Source organism: Arachis ipaensis, chromosome B10 (assembly GCF_059453495.1).
Source record: "Arachis ipaensis isolate K30076 ecotype BB chromosome B10, ASM5945349v1, whole genome shotgun sequence".
In the NCBI taxonomy this organism is placed as follows: domain Eukaryota; kingdom Viridiplantae; phylum Streptophyta; class Magnoliopsida; order Fabales; family Fabaceae; genus Arachis; species Arachis ipaensis.
The window spans coordinates 147,264,489-147,280,380 of record NC_142435.1 but is presented as its reverse complement, the minus strand read 5'-3'; the positions used below and the strand labels follow the sequence as shown (position 1 = coordinate 147,280,380).

General features: G+C 40.3%; 2 protein-coding genes and 1 pseudogene across 3 annotated transcripts; 1 reads left to right on the top strand and 2 right to left on the bottom strand.

Moving 5' to 3' along the window:
* Positions 1 to 1,838: 1,838 nt before the first annotated feature.
* Positions 1,839 to 4,025, bottom strand: LOC107621629 (dehydrin family protein). 2 transcript variants are annotated; one of them, XM_016323662.3, is made up of 2 exons: positions 3,578 to 4,025; positions 1,839 to 2,078 (listed from the first exon to the last, which is right to left on the bottom strand). In XM_016323662.3, exon 1 carries the CDS (start codon positions 3,954 to 3,956, stop codon positions 3,615 to 3,617), a length of 342 nt encoding a protein of 113 aa, XP_016179148.2. In that variant the 5' UTR covers positions 3,957 to 4,025; the 3' UTR covers positions 1,839 to 2,078; positions 3,578 to 3,614. The 2 variants fall into 2 exon arrangements, with proteins under 2 accessions (XP_016179148.2, XP_088355558.1); XM_088499432.1 differs by having other exon boundaries at positions 1,839 to 2,075.
* A 2,485-nt stretch (positions 4,026 to 6,510) lies between these two features.
* On the top strand, positions 6,511 to 7,384 carry LOC148582045 (uncharacterized; annotated as a pseudogene).
* An 857-nt stretch (positions 7,385 to 8,241) lies between these two features.
* Positions 8,242 to 13,278, bottom strand: LOC107621254 (uncharacterized). Its single transcript, XM_088495177.1, has 3 exons — positions 12,710 to 13,278; positions 10,756 to 11,875; positions 8,242 to 10,455 (listed from the first exon to the last, which is right to left on the bottom strand). The coding sequence occupies exons 1-3, from the start codon at positions 13,276 to 13,278 to the stop codon at positions 8,242 to 8,244; spliced, it is 3,903 nt and encodes a 1,300-aa protein (XP_088351303.1).
* Between the last annotated feature and the right edge of the window lie 2,614 nt (positions 13,279 to 15,892).

Below are 15,892 nucleotides of genomic sequence, written 5' to 3'. Positions count from 1 at the left end.
ATGAGATTTTATGACTTAGAGATTTAGATTACGATTCTTGTTGAACAAAAAACATATTTTAGCATAAGATATATATATATATATATATATATATATATATATATATATATATATATATAATTTACTTAAGCCTAACAAAATTATACAAATTCTAACAAAGAAACTCGAATACTTGAATTAAGAAGAAGAAGAAAAAGATGATGATGATGAGCATAATCGTCCCTTAAATAAAATACAATGTGTATATTAAAATTATCTACTATATATTTATGTATAAATACATATATAATTTAATTTATTTTTAATACATATTTTATATTTTAATATATATTGATATTTAATTTTAATGATAAATTTTAGCTTACATCTGACATAGTTAAAATATAAAATAAGAGTTTTAGCGATCACCCCTTAAATATAAAATAGGACTAAAACTTTAATGAATAAATTCTATATAAAATTTTACATGTAAGTTTATTTAAAATTTCTTTTATCTCACTTTAATCTCGAACCAAATTTGCTATAAATTTTCAAGAACAAATGGATGCTCATCTAGCTCTAGGCTTATATAACCTATTAATTTATGAGAGTAGACAACAATAACATAACTAAAATGAAACAAATAACTCTAAATTAGTAATTAATTTGAGGTTATCAAGATTTTATAGTGTTTTGGTAATGGTACAAACAATTTTGCGAAATGTCGACAAAATTAAAATAAATTAATCGTTAGGTTACCTTTTAAATTTTTTAAAAATTTCAAAGAAAACAAATATAGAATAATGTTATATATAATTTCAATATATTTTTTTATTTTTTAAAATATTTTTTAATTTTACAGGTCAAATACTAATTTGTCATAGTTTATTGCTAGATGTTAGCCAATAGATTATTGCGCACATAAGGAGAATTTGAATCTTGATATTTGCTTAAACGTATGAGTTAACTAACTAACTGATACGTGCTTCAAATGTTCGTAATATGCAAAAGTTCAAATATTATTTAAAAGTTATTAGTTTATATTATTTAGAATGCTTTGATACTAAATGATAAGAAAAAAAAAGAATAAATAAGACCATAATTAAAATTAAATAAAAAAAAAATTGTAATTGAAATAGAAAAAAAAGGATTAAAATTGAATATAAAAACAATCACTCTACTTTCTATCCAATTTCTTGATGCAACGAGAAAAAATTTATCAACCTAACTTGTTCACACCATAATTTGAGAATTGAATCGAAGAGATTTATCAACCTTCTACTAATTTTTCGCCTCACTTGTCCACACTATGATTTTATCACGAAACCAAAAAGTGTCTTGACACTTCTAATCACTCAATACTAAGACTATATATAATAGTTTATAAGGTATTTATAATCTCTTATTAGGTTACAAAAAAATTTCTAAGCTCATAAACATAAAACTCAATCTAATAACTAAATAAACAAAATTAAAATATATCAAATTAAATTAAATATTTTAAAAATATAAATAAATAACTTTTAAATAATATTTAAATTTTTATATCACGAACATTTGAAATAAGTATTGCCAATTGACTAACTCAAGTTGTTTAAATTAATTTCAATAATATTAACACATTCACGAGACTAATGCCATTGAGTTTGTGACCTCAAGTTCGAATATTTAAAAAAAAAATGTAATTATACCCTGTTTAAAATTGAAAAAAAAAAGGTTCTAGGTTCCTTCCCTCTTTCCAACTATGCCAAAGGGTAAGATGCCATTTTTTTTTTCTTATTAGTGCAAGCATGTAAATCGTTCAATTCGAGACGATACGCAATAATACAACTGCCAGAATATCTCATGGGTATGTAATCTTTTTATGAACGCAAGATCTCACTAAAAATTAAAAATCTTCATTTATTTCTTAAAGCTTATGTACAGCCAACCGAAACAAAGTAGCTAGTGAGGTTATACATTTACGATATATAAATTTAAAACACAGAACTACTAAACCAATTTCAGAAGAAAAAAAAAAAAAAAAACAGAAAGAAACATAATCATCCCTTTCTTAATAATTATTTTAGGCTCCTCGCTGCCATGGTCCCATACACCTACTACATGCATGACAAAAATAAGAAACCAAGTTTAGTCCATATTCTCTCTATAATCATTATATTTATAACAACAATAATACTTAGATTCAATCTATAATTTTTAATTCACTGTATGATTACTACATGAAAGGGTTATTTAGATTGGAGTTAAATTGGATTTTGACTGTTTGAAAAAAATTTAGAGATAATACTCAATTTGGTCTCTGAACTTACACGCGAGTCTCAATTTAGTCCATAAAGTTTCAATTGCTTCTATTTAGTCCCCAAATTTTGTGAACATAACTCATGATAGTCCTTGAAACAATTTTCAACGTACAAACGTTAACTGAACACTGTCGTGACAGTCGGATGCCACACTAAACTTTGTAAAATGATGTCGTTTTAGTTTTGATGGCACTCAAATAACCTAAAAACAACATTCTAAATGGTGTTTATTAAAATTTTACCTAACAAAATAAGTAATACGATGTCGTTTTTGAGCAATTTAAATGTGAAAACCAAAACTGTATTATTTTACAAGTTTTAACGTGACATGTGATAGCCTACAACAGCGCTCTATTAACGTTTTTATACTAAAAATGGTCTTAGGGACTAATATGAGGCACGTTTATAAACTTCGAGGACTAAATAGAGACAATTGAAATCTCAGGAATTAAATTGAGACTCGCGTATAAGTTTAGGGACCAAATTGAGTATTATCTCACAAAATCATCTGCACTAAGGATTGGTGTCAACGTCAAATGCGGATCCAATTGTGTCCTTGACTCTTTTTCGGTTTTTCTACATCATACAAAATTTTTCACACTGTTTTCCCTTAAATTTCCACCTTTAAACTATTCTAATTATATTTAGCTTATGTTATCTCATATTACATATATTTTTTTTATTTTTTACTTTTTACCAAAGATATGAGATTCGAATCCGCAACCTCTTAATTGAGTATGGGGAGATTATGCCATTTGAGCTATAACTCATTGGCTCATATTACATATACTTAATCTCATTAAGATGGCAAATTGTATTATCCTAAAAAATGTGTTAGTTCAACAATATATATAATTTAATTTTCATACTCATTATTGTAAAAGAATTTTTTAAAGACAATTAATAATATATTATTGCCATATTAAAAAAATAAATAAGTTTTAAAATTAATCTCATATATATTCTCTAAAAGTTAGAATCAGAAAAAGACAGAGTCAAAGAGTTTTGTCCTATTGTTTTTGTTGCTCAAAACTCAGAAAGTTAAATGGCAAATAACACATTCAATTTGAGTTGATTGATTGATTAATTTATTTATTAAATTTCGTTCACTTATCAAATTCCGCCTTATGCAGCAAGCCAGCAACCATTGATCAAGTGAAACCCCCCCCCCCCCTCTCCCAAAAAAAAACATTTAAAGGTCAATAATAATGGCTATGGTGATAATCTGATAATAATCACACATAATCTCAGATTCAAGGTTTAATTATCAACAAATTAAAACATAGTTACACTACCTTAAAGATGATTAGCATTAAGCTGTAGAATGAAGATCTAATCGCTGTCGCTGCCGCTGCCGCTACCGCTGTCGCTTTCATGGTCATGGTCATCATGGCCATCCTCATGCTTTTTCTTGTCCTTCTTCTTTTTCTTCTTCTTCTTCTCTTCACCCTTGTGCTCGTCCTTGTCATCATGATCTCCATGGATCTTGTCCTTGATCTTGTCCACAATGCTATCTCCATCATCATCCTTCTTTTCCTTCTTTTTCTTCTCATCATCATGATGATCCTTGTGTTCTTCCTTATGATCTCCTTTGTGGTCATCATCTTTGTGATCACCATCCTTGTTCCCTCCAATATGGAGGACCTCTTCAATCTTTTCGATGATTCCTGACATTTTTTTTTCTAATTTGTTTTCGGCTTTAATTTTCTGGTGTGAGGCATATAAGCGTTGTGGTTTAGTGCTATTTATAGGCCCGGAAAGGAAATGAATTAATGAAGGATAATGTGAAGGGATTATCACAAAGGGTTGTAATTCAATGCTATTACACGGCGTTGTTAATTACCGGATATTTTTTTACTTTTTCTTTTTTGGAATACTTAAATTGGGGTATGTCTAAAACGAGGACAACCATTATGTGCTTATTGAATACGCCACATTTATATCGACCGTTAGATTTGATTAGATGAAAATCAAAGGCTAATATGAAAAAAGAGCATTGATGGACTCTAATAAATACAGAATATCTTAGTACATAAATAAATACTTTAAATGACAATACTTTAATATACAATACTTTAAATGGTAACAGAATCTTTTATTCTTAAATAATTAAATATAAAACATAAATACAAAAATATGAGTATTCTTTATTTAATAAGTGTACAAGATGTCTCTGGTACGGGTTGAGAGATGGATCGAGAACCTGCGGGTCGAGGCGGATGCCGGATCACTTGACTGGGGCGATGGGGGGACGTACCTGCAAAGACACTCCGACGCTCAAGTCAGAATGGATCTGAGAGGTGTAAGGTGTGTGGAATGAACGAATACCTGAAGGGACCTGGGTCCTCTATTTATAGGTGATGGAGAATATCTTATCTTATCTTATTTGGCTAAGATAAGGGAGACGTTTGAATTCGAAAGTCGGTTAGGAAACCGAGAGTGCCGTTTTCGGGCCTTCTAGAAGTGGGGAACGGGTCGGACCCGGGGAACCGGTGTTGGGTTCGGTCTTGGATCCGGGATGGTGGGCCGGATCCGTAACAGTTGCCCCCGCAGCGGGGGAGCGAACAAGGTCGGTCTGTCGCTGAAAGGCGCGATGCTTAACCGTGGGCTTCAGTTTGTCTCGGGAGTTCGTTTGTTTTTTGGAGGGAGATCGCTGCCTCGGCTCCGGCTTCGCTGAAGGCTCGTCTGACCGTTTTTTGGTTTGACGTGACTCCTCCGATTCTGCCGTGTCTGTTGCGTTCTTCGAGGCTTTATTAGCTTCTTTTTTCGAGGGAGGGTCATTAAATGTGAAGGGACGCTTTCCCTCTTCTGCCCCTACTAGCTTTAACTGCGCCTAGGGGCAATTGTGTCTTTTCACCCCTCTCTTTGAAACCGTTTTGGATTTTTATTTCAGTTCCCTCGCTCGTTTCCCTTTCTTTTTCCTTTTTCCATTCTCTTCTGAAGAATTTCTATCTGAACAGAAAGTCTCCTCCTTTCTCTGTGGTCTTTCATTTTTTGGTTTTTGCTTGCTGCTTCTGCTTTTCGAGCTTTCTCAAGTGTTCTTTCTGCATTTCTAGGTTAGCACGTTTCGCTTATTCTTTCCTGTTATTTTGTGAATGCTGCTCTGTCTTTTGCCATGCATTGTTCTGCCTGTTTTTAGTTTTGCGTTGAACTGGTTTCTTTGGGGGGGTAGTTTTTTGAGTTTTTGGAGGGGTTGAGCACCGCCGTGTTCATTCGGTGATTGCGGTGTACCGCCGTGTTGGTTTGGTAGTGGTGTGTAGGTTTCTGTCTTGCTTCTGTCTAGGGTTAGCAGGCTGATGGTGGTGCTCCTCCCTGTTTTAGCTATGCAACGGCGGAGAAATGAGGGTGTGGGAGCTCCAGTAGCCCCTTCCAGGGGCGTTCCCAATCGTTATGGTTGGGTGACTAGTGATGTATGGGGCGTTCCGTCGCGGATGACGGAGGGCGACCTTCAACGGCTCCGTGATCAGGGGGCCATCTGTGGTGGTGGTGATGAGGAGGGGCGGTATGAGCTCATCCTCCCGGATGCCGACGAGCGCGTTTGTTACTTGAATCTGCGTTCCCCCACCGTTCCGGATTGGATGTGGGTTTATGAGTCGATGTTCACTCGGCTTGGCGTGCGACTCCCCTTCTCGCCGTTTGTTCAGGATCTGTTAAGTCGGTGTTCCGTGGCGCCGTCTCAACTTCACCCGAACAGCTGGGCTGCTGTGCGGTCGTTTGAGTTGGTGTGCCGGTATCTCGACCTTCCGGCTTCCGTTCCTGTTTTTCTTTTTCTTTTCTTATGCACTCTCCCGACTAAGGAGGGGAAGCATAAGAAGGGGTATATGTCTTTCCGTGCTCAGCCTCATCGCCGTATTTTTGGCTTATTTGAGGATTCTTTTCATGGTTTTAAATGGGAGTATTTCAAGGTGCGTCCTGTCCAGGGGCATCATCCCTTCTGGCTGTCGCCGGAGGGCGTACGTCGGTTTCCGACATACTGAAATTTCCAAGCTGGCCCGTCGGTTCTAACTAAATTCACCTACAATGGTTTGTCCCAGGAGGATAAGGACGTTGCCAACGTTTTGCAGCATTTGTTTGGTGAGCGTCCGTTGAATCCTCGGGACGTTATGGGGGATCCCGAGGCTTGTCGGGCGTATATTGGTGTGTGCCTTGTCTTCTTTTCCCGATTTTATATGTTCTATTTTTCTCTTTTTGTAACTTACTTTGTTATTTTTTATTTCTTTCAGTTGAGATGGCTGGTGGGCTGACTTCTCTGGCTAGGTTGAAGGCGGCGATGGGCCGGGAGGAGGGATCCTCGTCTCCTTCTACCCCCTGTCTCCAATCCTGCCGTGGAATCTCAACCGGTTTCTCAGGAGGTGATTTCCTCGGCTGCACGGGCCGAGGTTCAAGTTTCCCCTGGCCCTGCGAACTCTCCTGAGGTTGTGGTGGTGTCGGCTGCTGAGGCTTCTCGGAAGAGAAGGAGGCCTGAGGACCCGAGCAGCGAGACTTTTGAGGAGGGTTTGGTGCCTAGTGTGATGGATCGTCATTTTGATGCCCCGGGTTTCATTGATCAGCATTTGATGCCTGGTACGGAGCCTTATTTTGATGGCTGTGATGTCTCGTTCCAGGCCAAGTCAGTGTATCGTGCTCTCCTTCGCTCTGCTGTTGTTGTTCGGAAGGCTGAGCCCGTGATGGCTCAGGTCGGTTTATTGGACAAGAAACTTCGCCAATCTCAGGCTGAGGTGGCTAAGTTGAAGGAGGAGCTCGAGGCTGCCGAGATTGCGAGGGAGAAGGCGGTGAAGTCTTCTGAGGAAGCCGGGGCGGAGATTCTCCGGCTTTCCGAGGTTGAGACTTCACTCCTTTCTCAGCTAGGTGAGGAGCGGCGCAAGGCTTCCGATGCGGGTTCCCGGGTTGCCGTACTTCTTGGTGAGACGGAGGCTCTGAATGCCGAGGTTGCTGCATTGAAGAGGGAGAAAACGGAACTGCTGGCCGATGCTAAGGATGCAATTGCTGCTACCGAGGAGACGATGAAGGCGCAGGCCCTGGTGCTTGCTCCGGGAGTGGATGTGTCCGTGATGGGAGCATTCAAGACCGTTCGTGATGGCCGGATAGTCGACCTCGAGTAGCTTTATCTTTGTAATTTTTGTTCTTCCGCTCTTTTAGACTTACTTTGTTTTTTGGATACTTTTGGTTTGGCCGTGGGCCGTGTAACCGTGACTCCGTAGCTTTTGGATTTTGTTTTAATGACTTTTCCAGCCGTTCGGGCTCTTTTCGTATGTTCCGTTTTAAAGCTATTCCGTTTAATTAATCTTATTCCCATATTTGGGATGGGTGGACCGTCGTGTGGTCGGGTTTATATGGATATCCGTGGGTTGGGCCCGGAGGGTGATCGGTCCTCCAGTTGTGGCCGTGTTTTTGTTCCGTATTTAGGACATTGTGTGAAAAATAAAGAATTTAGGGATAGCTTTGTAATGTGATTTTATTGATGGGTGGGCCTCGTTAAAACCCTCCGTTGTTGGCGGGAAAGAGTACCCGAATTTGATACATAGGCGTAGTTTTGAAATGTAAATTTGCAACCACTGAATAAGTAAAGCGAAAGCGTAAAAGAAAACGGGGGGGGGGGGAGGAATGGAGACCTGGGTTGGTTTTAGGAGTAGTATCGCCGTAAGTTGGCGGCGTTCCACGTTCTCGGGACTTCGTGACCGTTAAGCCGTTCGAGCTTGTACGTTCCTTTCCCGATTGCAGCTTTGATTCTGTATGGTCCCTCCCAGTTGGGGGCGAGTTTCCCTTCTCCCGGGGTTGGGGGACCGATGTCGTTTCGTCGTAGGACGAGGTCGTCTGTTGTGAACTCTCGCCGAATGACTCCGTGGTTGTGTCTTAGGCTGATTCTTTGTTTTAGGGCTAGCTCTCTGAGATGGGCTACGCTTCTTATTTCGTCAGTGAGGTCTCGTTCTGCTTCTTCGTCGTTGCCTCCGATTGTTCTTCACGGGCTTGGGTCGCCGATTTCAACTGGGATAATAGCTTCCGTGCCGTAGGTTAATCGAAAGGGGGTTTCCCCGGTAGCTGTCTGGGGGGTCATGCGGTACGACCATAAGACCGATCCGAGTTCGTCCGCCCATAGCCCTTTGGCTTCGTCGAGTCGTTTCTTGAGGCCTTTGACTATTATTTTGTTTGCTGATTCCACCTGCCCGTTTGTTTGGGGGTGTTCTACCGAGCTAAAGCGGTGGGATATGCGTAGTCCGCTTAGGAATTCCTTGAATTTTGTGTCGGCGAACTGGGTTCCGTTGTCCGAGATGACGATCTCGGGGATCCCGAATCGGGTGATGATTTGTCGCCAGAGGAATTTTCGACATTGGGTCGCGGTGATAGAGGCTAGTGGCTCGGCCTCGATCCATTTGGTGAAATAGTCTATGGCGACGATGAGATATCGGAGTTGGCCTGGTGCCGTGGGAAAAGGTCCGACAAGGTCGATCCCCCAGGTGCCGAATGGCCGTTCTGCCGATATGATGCTGAGCTGGTGCGGGGCGGCTTGGTGGATGTTGGCATGCCTTTGACATTTATCGCAGTTTTTTACTAGTTGCATGGAGTCCCGGATGATCGTGGGCCAGAAGTAGCCGGCGCGGATGACTTTTTGGGCAAGGGTTTTACCTCCGATGTGGTGGCCGCAACAGCCTTCATGGATTTCGCGTAGTATGTATTCCGTGTTCCCGGGCTCGACGCATTTGAGCAGGGGTTGCGAGAGTCCACGTTTGTATAGTTGTCCTACGACGACCGTATAGCCGGCGGCCTCCCTTTTTATTCGTTTTTCCTCTTTGGGGTCTTCGGGCAGTGTTCTGTTGAGGAGGTACTGTAGGATGGGGTAGGTCCATGACTTGTGGTGGGAGTGTGTCAGGTGGGTGTCGGCTGTTAGGGATACAGACGGCGTTTTGACGACCTCCTGAATTAGCGATTTGTTGCCGTGTCCTAGTTTGGTGCTAGCAAGTTTAGAGAGGAGGTCGGCTCTGGCGTTTCTTTCCCTGGGGACGTGCTGTATGGTTACCTGGTCAAATTCTTCTTTTAGTTTGTTGACCTTGGCGAGGTATTGTTGTAGTAGGGGATCTCGCGTTTGGTAGTCTCCGTTGATTTGGGAACTGACTACTTGCGTATCCGTGTTGATTTCCAGGACTTTTGCCCCGACTTCGCTGGCTAGGGTTAGGCCTGCCAGGAGGGCCTCGTATTCTGCTTGGTTGTTTGAGACCGGGAAATCGTATCGGACCGATTGTTCGATCATGACGCCGTTTTGGCTTTCTAGAATGACTCCGGCGCCTCCGGAAGTGACGTTCGAGGAGCCGTCGACGTGTAGTTTCCATGACTCGGGAGGGGTGTTTCCCGGGGTCATCTCGGCGATGAAGTCGGCCATGGCCTGTGCTTTGATTGCGTATCGGGGTTCGAACTTGATGTCGAATTGGGATAGTTCGACGGACCATGCTAGCATTCTACCTGCTAGGTCGGGCTTCTGTAGTACCTGTTTAACTGCTTGGTCGGTTCGAACCGTTACGGGGTGGGCTTGGAAATATTGTCGCAGGCGTCGGGACGCCGTGAGGAGGGCAAAGGCTAGTTTTTCTAGGCGCGAGTAGCGGGTCTCTGCGTCTTGTAGGACTTTGCTTGTGAAATATATAGGTTTTTGCTCCTTTTTCTTGTTTTCTCGGATGAGTGCCGCCGCGAGTGCTTCTTCCGTTATGGAGAGGTATAAGTACAGGGTTTCCCCTGTTTGGGGTTTGGCGAGAATTGGTGGTTCCGCCAGGGTTTTCTTGAAGTGTTGGAATGCCGCTTCGCACTCCTCTTTCCACATGAAGGGGGCTCCTTTCTTCATTAGTTTGAAGAAGGGGATTGCTTTTTGGGCTGACGCTCCGAGAAAGCGAGATAGGGCTGTTAGTCGGCCGGTGAGCTTCTGAACGTCGCGTAGGTTTTTTGGGCTCGTCATCTCGAGGATGGCACGACATTTCTCCGGGTTGGCTTCAACTCCGCGTTGTGTAATCATGAAGCCGAGGAACTTCCCTGCCTCCATTCCGAAGGCGCACTTTGTTGGGTTGAGTCGCATTTGGTGCCTTCTTAGGGTGTCCATTATGACCTTGAGGTCGCTGATGAGTTGTTCGTCGGAGTCAGTTTTGGCGAGCATGTCGTCTATGTAGACTTCTAGTTTTGTTCCGGATAGGTTCTGGAATATTTTGTTGACGAGCCGTTGGTACGTTGCTCCGGCGTTTTTCAAACCGAAGGGCATGACTGTGTAGCAGTACGTGCCGTCGGGGGTGATGAACGCCGTTTTTTCCTCGTCGGGTCGGTGCATGGGTATCTGATTGTAGCCGGAGTATGCGTCCATAAAGCTGAGGTATCGATGTCCGGATGCGGAGTCCACTAGTCCGTCGATGTTCGGCAGGGGAAAGGCATCTTTTGGGCAGGCTTTGTTGAGGTCCGTATAGTCGACACACATTCGCCATTTCCCGTTGGATTTATTTACAAGTACAACGTTTGCTAACCAGGTTGTGTAGGGGAGTTCTCGGATGAAGTTTGCTTCGAGCAGGGCTTGTACTTGTCTCTTGACTTCGGCCGCTCGGTCTGCTGACATTTTTCTTCTTCTTTGTGCTACGGGTTTGGCTTTGGGGTTTACGGCTAGCCGGTGGGACATGAAGTCGGGGTCTATCCCCGGCATGTCGGCTGGCGTGAAAGCGAACAGGTCTCTGTTTTGTTTTAAAAATTGGGAAAGGTCTTCTTTTAGGTCATAGGGGAGGTTCCTGTTGATGAAGGTGTACTCGTCCTTGGTTTGTCCTATTTGCAGTTTCTCCATGTCGCCTTCCGGCTCTGGTCTAGGTTGGCCGTCTTGTCGGGCGTCTAGGTCGGCTAGGAATATCCCGGCAGCGTCGCAGGATTTTTTCCGTAAAGCCAGGCTGGTGTTGTCGCATTCTACCGCGATTTCCCGATCTCCATGGATGGTCCCGATGGAGTCGTCCTCCGCTACGAACTTCATAAGGAGGTACTTGGTAAAGATGATGGCCGAAAAGTCATTGATCGTCTTTCTTCCGAGGATGACGTTGTAGGCAGTGGAGTCTTTTAGGACCACGAATTCGGCTAGGATTGTCCTCCTCTTGTCACCGGTTCCTATGGTGAGGGGGAGTGTGATGGAGCCTTCCGGTTTGAGGAAGTTGTCCCCGAGTCCCGTGACACCGTTGCGGTACGTCTGGAGATTTTCGTCGCGGAGCCCAAGCTTGTCGAAGGCCCCTCGAAAGAGGATGTTGGAATCTGCGCCGGTGTCTACTAGTATTCTTCGGACTAGTCCGGTTCCGATTCTCGCCGAGATCACGAAGGGTGCGTCTTCGGCTGCGGTGCCGTGCTGGCAGTCCTCGGGTAGGAAGCTTATTGCTTTGTTGGTCACGGGAGTTGGGGCTTGGTTTCTGACGGCCATTACCTGGAGGTCTTTTTTTATCTTGGATTTTGACTTGCATGGTGCATCTTTGCCCGTGATGACGTTTACTATGATGGTCGGGTCTTCTTCTGGACTTTCTCTAGGGGGTCGCTTTTGGGTTCTCGGGTTACGTCCTTCTCTCTCCGGTGACCTGTCTCTCCCCGCGCGTCTCGGTTCTCTGATGATTTTGGTAAATTCTGGGAGTTTGCCGTCTCGTATGGCTTGTTCAAGGGCGTCTTTAAGGTCGAAACAATCTTGTGTTTTGTGACCGTAACCTCGGTGGTATTCGCAGTAGAGGGTTTTGTTGCCTCCTGTCCTTTCCTTGAGTTGTCGGGCTTTCGGAATGATGCCTCGATCCGCTATTTGGTGGTATATCTCGGTAATTGGTGCAGTTAGGGGCGTGTAATTAGAGAATTTTCCTATTCTCGGTGTCCGGCTGGTTGGCCTTGGGTGGTCCCGTTGATTCTCTTTGGGTGTTGGGTTATGGTGAGGAGCTGAATTGCCGCGTTGGGTGTTGCCGTGCTGCCGTTTGTTGGCCGCGACGACCTGGCTGACTTCTTCGTCGTTGATGTAGTCTTTGGCGACGTTCTGGATCTCATGCATGGTCCATACCGGTCTGGTGGTGAGGTGTTTGCGAAAATCTTCGTTCATTAGCCCATTGGTCAAGCAAAGGCTTGCGACGGAATCCGTGAGTCCGTCGACCGTTAGGCATTCGTCGTTGAAGCGGTCGAGGTATTTTCTTGTGGATTCGTCTTGTTTTTGTGTGACCCCAAGCAAGCTGATGGGGTGTTTGGCTTTAGTGATCCTTGTAGTGAACTGGGCCATGAATTTTCGTGTGATATCGTGGAAACTGGTTATGGATCCATTTGGGAGGGCGTTGAACCATTTGATCGCTGGCCCGGCGAGGGTTACCGGGAAGGCTCTGCATCGGACCGCGTCGGCCGCTCCTTCTAGGTTCATTCTGGCTTCAAAAGCCGTTAGGTGTTCTTGGGGATCCTTAGTTCCATCGTACTTCATATCGGTAGGTTTGTCGAAGCCTTTGGGGAGTTTTGCTCTTAGGATTCTTTCTGTAAAGGGTGTAGCGCCCATTATTATATGGTCGTTTCTCGTGCGTTTTGTGTCTCGGTGTCGCCGCTCTTCATCTGAGTCGCGTTGGTGGCTTAGGTCTCGGGAAGCGTTACGGTTGTGCCTTTTGCTGTATCGCCGTTCTGGCGATTTTTCCCGTCTGTGGTCGCGCGAGGTGCTGCGACCGTTTCTCGTATCATGTCGCCGAGTCGGTGACCTGCCATGACGGGATCTTGACCGGGAAGTCGCATGGCTTCCGTGTTCGTTATGGCGTCTGTTTTTGGTGGTCAATTTGCCTTCGAGCTCTTGGACCCGGAGGCAGAGATCTTGGATGATTTGAGCTGCTTTATCTCCCGTGTTCTCGGGATGTCGTGGTTCCGTCAATATACGATCATTTGTGTGGTGGATAGCGCTCGTTATCCTAGCTTGGTTTGTGACCTCTTGATGTTCTGGGGTCGGATTTCTTGGTCGAGAGTCCTCCTGACTTGAGGAGGCTTCTTCCGGTATGTCCCCCATTCCGATTTAGTCGGCGCAGGTCCCCACAGACGGCGCCAATGTACAAGATGTCTCTGGTACGGGTTGGGAGATGGATCGGGAACCTGCGGGTCGAGGCGGATGCCGGATCACTTGACTGGGGCGATGGGGGGAGGTACCTGCAAAGACACTCCGACGCTCAAGTCAGAATGGATCTGAGAGGTGTAAGGTGTGTGGAATGAACGAATACCTGGAGGGACCTGGGTCCTCTATTTATAGGTGATGGAGAATATCTTATCTTATTTGGCTAAGATAAGGGAGACGTTTGAATTCAAAAGTCAGTTAGGAAACCGAGAGTGCCGTTTTCGGGCCTTCTAGAAGTGAGGAACGGGTCGGACCCGGGGAACCGGTGTTGGGTTCGGTCTTGGATCCGGGATGGTGGGCCGGATCCGTAACAATAAGATTAATTATTATGCAAAATTTTTTTATGATATTAAAAAATCATATTAAAATAAAATTTTAAATTGTAACATAAAAATATAAAATAATTAAAATTTTATTTTATATTACTTGACAAATAATTAGATTATTATATTCAAAATTTATTAATTAATTAATTTTGTTAAAGATATTATTATATAAAATAATTTTTTATCAAAATATTTTAAAAATATAATTTATTTAAAATATTATATATAATACATGAAAATATTAACCCTTTTTATTTTTTTTTATATCTTTTAGAAAAACAGAATGAAAATAATATAATTCTAAATACATGCCTATTACATTATATATTTACTTATATTAGTAAGACCTAAACTAATCAAACTTACATAATTAAAAATATAAAATATATAAATATAAAAAATAAATATTTTTTATTTATTAAAATTAACATTTAAAGTTTTATATATATAATATTTAAAATTATATATTTATAATAAGATCAGTTTTTATTTTTATTATTTTCAAGTATTTTTTTATTGTTTTAGTTAAATTTTTTATTCTCTATTTCGACCAAATTTATATATATAGGTAAATTCTACCCAACACTCTCTATAACAACATGTAAATTAGCCTCTATGACGTGACACATTTTAATTAGATGTTTAATTTTAATTTGAGTTAATTTAACTCAATGAGAGTTAATATCTTAACTAAAGTAGAACCATTTTATAATTAAATATTTTTTTAAGATGGATAATTATATAATTTTTGTAAATATTAAAAAGTAAATTTATATTCTTTTACCAAATCATTATTACTTAAATTCGTTCCACCCTTCTATTAAAAAATACATTTTCTGTTGACTGAACTATATTTCCTCCCTTCCACTATTCCTTCATAACTCAAGCACGTTGAAGGAACATACACTGTAACTCGAAGCAGGACGGAGAGTAAAGATATAAGTATCCTTTGAATATCTAATGCAACGGATCTTGTGTACGATCCAATGATCCATAACCATTTCAAAGAACGGCTTTGATCTAATTGATATAGTCCAATTTAAATTCTAATAGATGGATGGATCAAATGCATATCTAATTCAAGTATCACTTTAATATATGTAATAATTATCTATCATGACCCTAAATCATAGATTAATGTATCCTGATAATCAAGAATTTATATGTGACACGAAATTATGTGAACTAAAGAGTAAAAGACAACTACAAAATAACAGCATGACCAAATACACTCTCTTCAACTAATCGCAGATCCACTACAAATTGAAATCAACACAGAAAAGCAATCAGAGAGAGAAACATCGAGGTTGCAGAGAGCAAAGATTCAGTTTTTAGTATTTTATCAAATTATACATTTATTCTTTTAAATAATTTTTTAATTACAAAATAGCTTAATCATAGTTAACATAACAACCAATTAGAAAGTGACATATCATATAGGGTAATTTATATGTTAAAATATAAAGAATAGAGTAGAATTTACTATATATATATATATGAAAAATTAGTATACAAATGTTATAATATTTCTAAAATATTTTTATTTTTTTATATTTATATGTTTTATATTTTTAATTACGTAAGCTTGATTAGTTTAGGTCTTACTAATATAAGTAAATATATAATATATGATAGGCATGTTTTTAAAATTATATTATTTATTTCTTTTAAAAAAAAATAAAAAAGTTAATATTTTCATGTATTATATATAATATTTTAAATAAATTATATTTTTAAAATATTTTGATGAAAAATTATATTATATAATAATATCTTTAATAAAATTAGTTAGTTAATAAATTTTAAATATAATAATTTAATTATTTGTCAAATAATATAAAATAAAATTTTAATTATTTTATATTTTTATGTTATAGTTTAAAATTTTATTTTACTATGATTTTTTAATATCATAAAAATTTCTTATATAATAATTAATCTTATTGAATAAAGAAGACTCATATTTTTGTATTTATATGTTTTATATTTAATTATTTAAAAATAAAAGATTCTGTTAGTATTTAAAATATTGAGTTATTATTTTTAATTATTTAAAAATAAAAAATTCTCTATTTAAATCATATTTTAATATGATTTTTTAATATCATAAAAATATTTAATTATAAAAAAGTCCTACTTTTGTTAAGATATTAACTCTAATTGAGTTAAATTAACTCAAATTTAAA

Bases quoted from the DNA above. Each gene is read 5' to 3' on its own strand.
- LOC107621629 (XM_016323662.3), bottom strand. From the start codon at position 3,956: ATGTCAGGAATCATCGAAAAGATTGAAGAGGTCCTCCATATTGGAGGG.
- LOC107621254 (XM_088495177.1), bottom strand. From the start codon at position 13,278: ATGGGGGACATACCGGAAGAAGCCTCCTCAAGTCAGGAGGACTCTCGA. The intron at 11,876-12,709 runs GTACGATGGAAC...CAAAATCATCAG, and splicing joins GACAAACCTACCGATATGAA to AGAACCGAGACGCGCGGGGA. The intron at 10,456-10,755 runs GTAAATAAATCC...AAAATATTCCAG, and splicing joins GGTTAGCAAACGTTGTACTT to AACCTATCCGGAACAAAACT.